The following is a 7,963-nucleotide window of genomic DNA, read 5'->3' on the forward strand; positions in this document are numbered from 1 at the left end:
GGAGATGGGAAGCCTCAAGAGAACTAGCCAGGGTCCATGAACTACCCGGGCCATTTCAATGTACCAAGGCTCCAGGGTCTGTCAACCTTCCCCAAGCCTCACTTCATAAGGAGCCCACCACCTCCTAACATTGCCACACTGGACACCAAGTATTCAAGACAAATCCCTGGTGACAAACCACAACCAGTGTAGAGGAAATCCATATCTGTCACAGAAAAGGCCAGCCTTCCAAAAGTTCTCTGAAATAGAGAATGAGGCACAGACACAAGTGATTCACCCAGGAACGATGGAGATAACTGGAAATACCTTGGCAGGACAATGTAAATCAACATCAACCTTGGGGGGAAACACACATAAAGCACAGTGGTGTTAGTAAAAATGAGGAAGATGGGATCTCCCAGTGCTAAGCCCTTAGAGGTAGAATGGCATCAAACATAACATATGATTCATATTAAAACTTACCTATCTGGAGAGGTCAGTAAAAGATAACAAGAATAAATACGTAGGATATTCTGACTGTTGGTGCTCCTGTATTCTAATTGGAAGATTTTCTAAATGAGCAGATTGTAACTGTTGTTCACCTAGGGTAATATACGGGAATCTGGATTGATAAGTTCTTTTTCTCCATTCTAGTGAACATCTTACTCTATATTTTGATGTATCATTCTGTCTACAGTACGGTTGGTTGTTTTAAAAATTGAACAAAGTATTTGAGTTGACTTTTTTTAACATTTATTTTCTGTTGGTAAGTGGACACAATTCCTTTATTTTATGTTTAAGTGGTGCTGAGTATCGAAACCTGTGACTCACACACATGCTAGACAAGAGCTCTCCCACTGAGCCACAACCCATCCCTTGAGTATTTTTACCAAAGAATGACATAAAGTGCCCAGCACATACATGAAACAGTGCTCATCAGGAGAAATCAATGAGGACATGCACAAAACACCAAGAGAGATTACTTCCCAAATGTGAGCATCACTAATATAAGTAAGACAAGAGACAACAAGTGTTGTCAAGAATGAATTCAAAAGAACACCTCGGACATTGTGGGAGGTGAGGTAAATGGGGACATCCTTATGGAAAAAGTGCACAGATTTCTCTAAGAACTGGAAGTAAAACTAAAATACCACATAGCAGTCCCACCTCTGGGTCGATGTCTGAAGAAGATTCATATCTCAAAGAGACGTGCTCTTTGCAGCACCATTCACAAAGGTGATGCATAGAAAAGACCAGAGAGTCCATGGTGGGTGAACCCACCTAGAAGATGGGGCGTGACTCTTATGTCTTGGACATTATGGAGCCTCCTAAAGAGAGAGATCCTGGGGACATATGCTAACCTGGATGGCATGACTCAACACAGACGCTGTTTGTTCTCCTGCACATGTGGAATCGAAAAAACCAATTTTATAGAAACAGTACAACAAAGTTTGTAAAGAGGTGTGTGGTGAGGGATGGGGAGAAGTTGGTCTGAATTTCTGCTACAACATGAATAGATTCTCAGGATATACTTACAGCATGGAGACTGTAGTTACGAACACAGTGTCATTTATCTGAAATGTGCCGAGAGGTCTTTAGTGTCCATATTCTCTCTGTCCTGCACATCACAGGATCTGCACTGTCAACCGTGCACATTTCCCCCTTTCTCCTTGTCATCTTTTTTCCTCATCTAACATCCATGCCATGGCACTGCCCCAAACACACCTGCTCCTATAAGACTTGACCTGAATGGTAAACTTCACAGTGTCTATTAAGAAGGTAAATATTGACCCTGCAGGGGTGGAGGGATTACAAGTATCAGAACAGATTCCTGTGCTGTGGCCACCCCTTGAGGCTGTTGGTTTAACATTAGCAGCACAGGCATATAAGAGAAACTTTAGTGCAGGCCTTTCAAACAGTCTGATCCTGCTGCTGTCACTATTGAGAGAGGTTTTAGATCATTTTGTTTATTGTTAAATTTCTCCCCCATTCAATAAAGTGTGTGATATTGGTACAATATTGTTCTCTGCAATTTTTTGTAAAGAAATTGGCATTGAATTTTTTTTAAATAAATCTAAGTTTATTTACCTTCATTTATGCACATGTGTGCAATGTCTTTTGAAATCAATTACTAGCATCATTTTCTTCATTTATTCCTGTTTGTTTTAAAATCTTTCCACATATTTTGTCTCATTCTACTTCCATCCTAGTGCCTTAAATACTCGTGTCGCTCAGGTAATGAAAGAAGGGGAAGCAACCAGATTTGGGGTAAAAACCTTCTCAGAGAAGCAAGGAACACAAAGACATGCACAGCTCACTGCCAGTTGATTCCATGACGAACCTCCAGGTGAGACCCTGCCTGCCTTTAGAGACCATAATAAGTTAGAGCCTCTCCAAACACTCCAGTGTCCCCTAAGAGGTTCTAGCAAGAAACTTGGTAATTGTTTTCATAAGTGTCACCTGGGGAGAAAGTTTTCAGCAGTGTCCTCAGCTCCCCAACCTGCATGCCCATTGCTGCTACAGGCACAGTGATCACTGCAGGTCCACGGGGAGGTGAGGTCACAGAGTCACAGACTCATACCTTAAGAGCTACCTGCTTCCCTGCAGCACATGTCCTGGTCACAGAGGCCTCTGCACTAAGGTTACATTCTGTCAGGAGAAAGAACCTGGTGAGTAATCCAATTTCAGTCCTAGAGTAGCATCCGTGGGGGAAGACCCATTTCAAGATCGTGGGTAAGTGTTCACATGAGAAAAGGGGAGGCTGGATTGAGCCCCATAGATTGCCAGAGCCATACAGGAAGTAGATCAAGTGCTGAAGAATGGGCTCAAGACAGTTGAGATAAAAGGGGTGGCAGCCTCAGCCTCCATCTCTGATGGCTCCTGATTAAATAAATGTAATCCTCACTGATAGTGATACATGTGTCTTAGTCCAAATAAAAATGAACTATAGATTTTTGGGGTTTTTGTTGTTGTTGTTGTTCTTTTAAATATTTTATTTTTTAGTTGTAGTTGGACAATACCACCTGTATTTTATTTATTTATTTCTATATGATGCTGAGGATTGAACCCAGGGCCTTGCACGTTCTAGGTGAGTGCTCTACCGCTGAGCCACAACCCCAGCCCCTGAAGTGTAGTTTTTAAGGTGCACAGCAGATTTAAAACTAATAAGCTCTTCAGTTTCCTTTACAGGAAATCCATGCTGAATATGCATCAATTCTGTAGCTGGACTTGTAATACCTACATGCTTGGATATAGAGTAGGAATAATTTTCAGGAATCCTCTAGTTCTGTGTAGAAAGTGATGTGAATGGTGATGCTTGAGCAGAAAGTATTCTCTAGTTCTCTGCCTGGTGCAGACAATGGAGACAGTACTTGTAACAGTCTGAAACCTTCAAATGCCTTTGATTATAGTGAGGCTATTTCCCTCTTGAAATAGTAAGAAGCATGTATGCAGTGTACATAATGTTTACAGGTTTCCTGTCTTCCCTGTTAAAAATATTTGCCTGGAGGTTGCAAATGTATCATCTTTTCTAAGAATTTAATAGTGGAGCAGCCTGAGAGTGCAGGGGGAAAATGGGAAATTTCTTCATCTGGTCCTTTCTGGTAAACCTAAAATTTCTCTAATCAATAACATCTGTTAAAAATGGGCATTCAAATGACCTGTTTGAATTTTAAATGCACAAGTTTTCCTGCCCACATGTGCCAGTGTGTGTGGATGGCTCCTACTGTATATTATTCCTCAATCTTGCTTCTTTGAAATAGTTTTACTAAACACTGGTATTAATTAACCCATATATGTATACTCTGCAATGAGTAAATTTTTTTATGCCCTACACGCTGTATGCCATGTTCATTCTTCATGTTCTAAAACTGAGGACTGGCCTATGATTGTGGAACCATTCCTGTGATCGGTATCATTGCACTTTGTTTCTAACACACAACCAAGTGAGTCATGGGGTAGCTGTCCTAATATGGAGCCAGTTCTACATCATTGCATGTAACTCACAATGGGACAGGTGCCTGCAATGCTATAACTCCCTTAGTGCATCTGCAGTTATTAAAATATTTACATGATCCCTCATAATTGATGTTGCATGTAGAATAAATCTTTAGAAGGAAATGGAAACATTTTTAAAATGAAAAGTTATAAAATAGCACTCATTCAGAAGATAACAGGATTGTAAGAAAAAAAATGTAAATATGAGCTGAATTGATAGAAGAACCCCACTTACTAGCTTTAGGGACAGTTGGTGGTTCACCTACCCTCTGTGTAAACACTCAGGCAGTTTCAAGGCCCCTCTCTGCACTTCATCAGAGTAGGGATTTGGACAGAGACTTCACCTCCATGTGCCGAAATTCTCCTGGTCCTCATGCAAATTCATCTCAGCCCCTGGCTCATGGTGTGAAGTTTTAAGAATCACCATGTGCTGCCTGCACAGCAGGGATTTACACACACTTCATGCCTCAACTAGTCATATGAGCCTCATCAAAACCTTCTAGTGAAAATAAAACTTTAAGTTTTCCCAGTGGGAGCTCTGTAGAGTGGGCAATGATAAGTCACCACTGACAGGACACTTGCAGCCCAGGCCTCCTGTTCCCCTGCAGGTCCCTCTGGCTTCCAGCGCAGGGAACTGGCAGGATGGCAGCCAGTGCAGTGGCTGTAGGAATCATCTTCCTGGCACAGACTGTGGTTGGAGTTCTGGGCAATTCCTCTCTTCTCCTCCATTACCTGGTCCTTTACTTCCCTGGTTGCAGGGTAAGACACACAGACTTGATTCTTCAGCACTTGATTGTGGCCAACTTGTTAACTCTCCTGTGTAAAGGAGTTCCTGAGACAATGGCAGGCTTTGGAATGAAATATTTCACCAGTGATATTGGATGCAAGCTGCTTTTTGCTCTTCACAGAGCCGGAAGGAACGTATCCATTTGCAGCATCTGCCTCCTGAGCATCTTTCAGGCCATTAAGATTAGTTCTGGGAACTCCAGGTGGGCAGAACTTAAAATAAAAGCTCCCAAGTACACCATCTCCTGCATATACCTGAGCTGGGTCCTGTCCCTCCTTTTAAATGTCACTAATTTTATGTACACCATGGCAAATAGGAGGAACAAAACCATCACCAATCTAAAAGACTATGGATACTGTTCTAGCATCCGTCATGACACAACCACTGATTCACTGTTTGCAGCATTGCTAACCTTCCCTGATGCCCTGTGTGTGGGGCTCATGCTCTGGGCCAGCAGCTCCATGGTGCTCATCCTGCACAGGCACAAGCAGAGAATGCGGCATGTTCATAAGACCAGCTCCCTCAGGTCCTCTCCTGAGTCCAGAGCCACCAAAACCATCCTCCTCCTGGTGAGCACCTTTGTCTCCTTTTACACACTTTCCTGCATAGTTCAAGTTTGTTTGACTGTTATTTATAATCCCAGTTTGTTCCTGGTGAACACAGCTGCAATAGTCTCTGGGTGTTTCCCAGCTGTCAGCCCCTTTCTGCTCATGAGCCGAGGCTACAGTGTATCTGGGCTCTGCTTTACCTGGATACAGAATAAAGGAACCCATGATATCATGGGAAACATGTAACTTGTAAGATTTTGCACAATTCTTATTTTTTACCCATGGTGTTATAAAAAACAGTAATGCACAGTGCTATCACATATGAGTGGTGGTTTATATGTAGATACTTGTATATATTTGTGTTGCATGTGTATATGTGTGTATTAATATATACGAGCATGTGTGCATGCATATAGTTGGGTTGTTTATAGCCATCAAGCAACAGTTCTGGAAAATTATGGGTAGCAAGGAAGTTTCTGATTTAAAATAGTACTAGTTGAAGCAATGGTAAATACTTTAACATAATATATACCTTTTTATTATTTTCCTGATATTCTGGTTTAATTATTAAAACGTGTACTCTTTTTTTACTTATCCATTTTTATACTTATGTGAGCTGTGTCTCTTGAGGAAAATACCAAAGTGAATTTTGTCAAACAATATTCCTCTTTATCCAGTGAAATTAGATTGTATATTTCACACAATGTTGGACCTAAGGGGAATGTCCTCTTTATGACATAGGTTATATTGAATTTCCTTGTTGGTTGTTGCTGTGTTATTTTCATTGTTCACTTTTCATCTTTGCAAAAGCTAATTATTATATGAACTTCCTTAAGACCCTGGCCACGCTGACAACAGAAAACACTGGGGTAATAACATATTTTGTTACAAATATTACAAACACTGGGGTAATAACATGTTTTGTTACAAAAAGCAGCTCAGAACTTCTGACAATTTTTGGACCCAAATTTTATACATATATATGTTTACACTACTCTAATGGACAAATCTGGCAAGTGATGCTCAATTGTTGTGGGTTAATCACTCAGAAAACACTCTCAGTCAGAATTTTGATTTTTTATGGTCAGCTTGCGACTGGTCCCCTGCAGTACCTGAATTGTCTCTGCCAGGAACATCATCAGGTCAAAGTTTTGGGAGTTTAAAAGGGGGAAAAAAAAACATATCCTTGAAAACGTAGGTGAAGGCAAGCAAGCAGGACCCAAGGACTGAGAAAACAGTTTGCAGAGCAAAAACAGACAGCCACATCCTGGACTGGAGCACATTTGTGGGCATATGAAGTACTGGAAAACAAGTTTTAACATCTTAGAAACAGCTTAACATTATTTAATTTATTACACATATCACATAATCTTATTATTCTGCTTATTAATATTTTATAACCTATAATTTATAATATCCTATAGTAAATATTGATCAAGCCCAGCCATAACATGCCCCACTGATTTTATGGGACTTAATCAAATCATTGATTCCTCTGTATACATTGGGTCATATCTAGTTCTTCACACCAGTAAGTTCATAGATGGTATCTGTTGTTTTGTGTACTACATCAGACCATTTAGAATACATACTACAATTAAGAGTCCAAGGAGAATTAACAGCAAAGGTCTGTCCATGAGAGTGGTGAGCCATGGAGACCAAGAAAACAAATTTTACTACTAATTTTTTTAGTCTTTTTATTCCTTTAATCTTTTTTGCATCTGTGATAAGTTGTCTCTTATTAACCAGGAGTGGTTAGTATAGAAACAACATATTTCTCCTAAGGCCATGCAGAGACAATCTTGTTTCAAAAACAGAAGGTTTAGTTCTCTCCTATTTTGTAACAGGAATTGAGAGAGCTTTTAAGCTTGTTGACTGACTGTTCTAACTGTGTTACGTCTAAGTCTATGTGTCTGCTTAATCCTTTGAAATGTTGTTTTAGCAGCTCAGAACTTCTAACAATTTTTGGACCCAAATTAGCCTCCACTTTGTGACTTGACCCTATTCCCTATTTACATTGATTGTATTTTCCCTTCTAATTTTAGGGATTTCCTACTCCTGTAAGAAAAAGGGCAACAACAGCTCTCATTTTTCCAAGCTGAGGGGGGGTGATGTGCAGCGGGGCAAGCCATTTGGAGTCCCTTTTTGAGAACTGGGTTGATCAAAGGGGTCCATGATGAAAGTCTGGTTCATGAAGAACAGGTCATAAAGTCACCTGGGGGTTGGTGCTTTTATGAGGGAAACAAGACAGGAGTCCTGAAATGAGAGTAATATAAAATAAATGTTGCATCATGTGTAACATGAAGTATTTAATATTCTTTCATAAGTAAGTGCAAAAACTGAGAAGGTGTCCCCATAACAAGGCCTCATAAAGCCTAATAGGGCCTTTATTTGGGAATGTAAACCTCTAATATTGTCAGAGTTATCAGGAATATAATCAGAACACTTCATTAAGTTACTTCATGTCATCTGATTTCTGTAAAATATCTTTTTATCGGCATATCCTTTGAACTTAGTAGAGATCCCTTTATCTTTGTCTCTTAGGGACAGGGAATACCTGTGTAGGAGCTTAGAGATCTGTAGGCCTTAAACTGACTAAGAACTTTTAATTTGGGCAGTTTTTTTAAAAATCTTATTTATTTTTGGGTAGGGG

At 40.2% G+C, this 7,963-nt stretch overlaps 1 protein-coding gene across 1 annotated transcript; it reads left to right on the top strand.

Annotated features, from left to right (window-relative positions):
* Positions 1–4,617: 4,617 nt before the first annotated feature.
* Positions 4,618–5,556, top strand: LOC143384237 (vomeronasal type-1 receptor 4-like). The gene has a single exon (XM_076839286.1). The coding sequence runs from the start codon at positions 4,618–4,620 to the stop codon at positions 5,554–5,556; it is 939 nt and encodes a 312-aa protein (XP_076695401.1).
* The last annotated feature ends 2,407 nt before the right edge of the window (positions 5,557–7,963 follow it).

This window comes from Callospermophilus lateralis, chromosome 18 (assembly GCF_048772815.1).
Source record: "Callospermophilus lateralis isolate mCalLat2 chromosome 18, mCalLat2.hap1, whole genome shotgun sequence".
NCBI lineage: Eukaryota > Metazoa > Chordata > Mammalia > Rodentia > Sciuridae > Callospermophilus > Callospermophilus lateralis.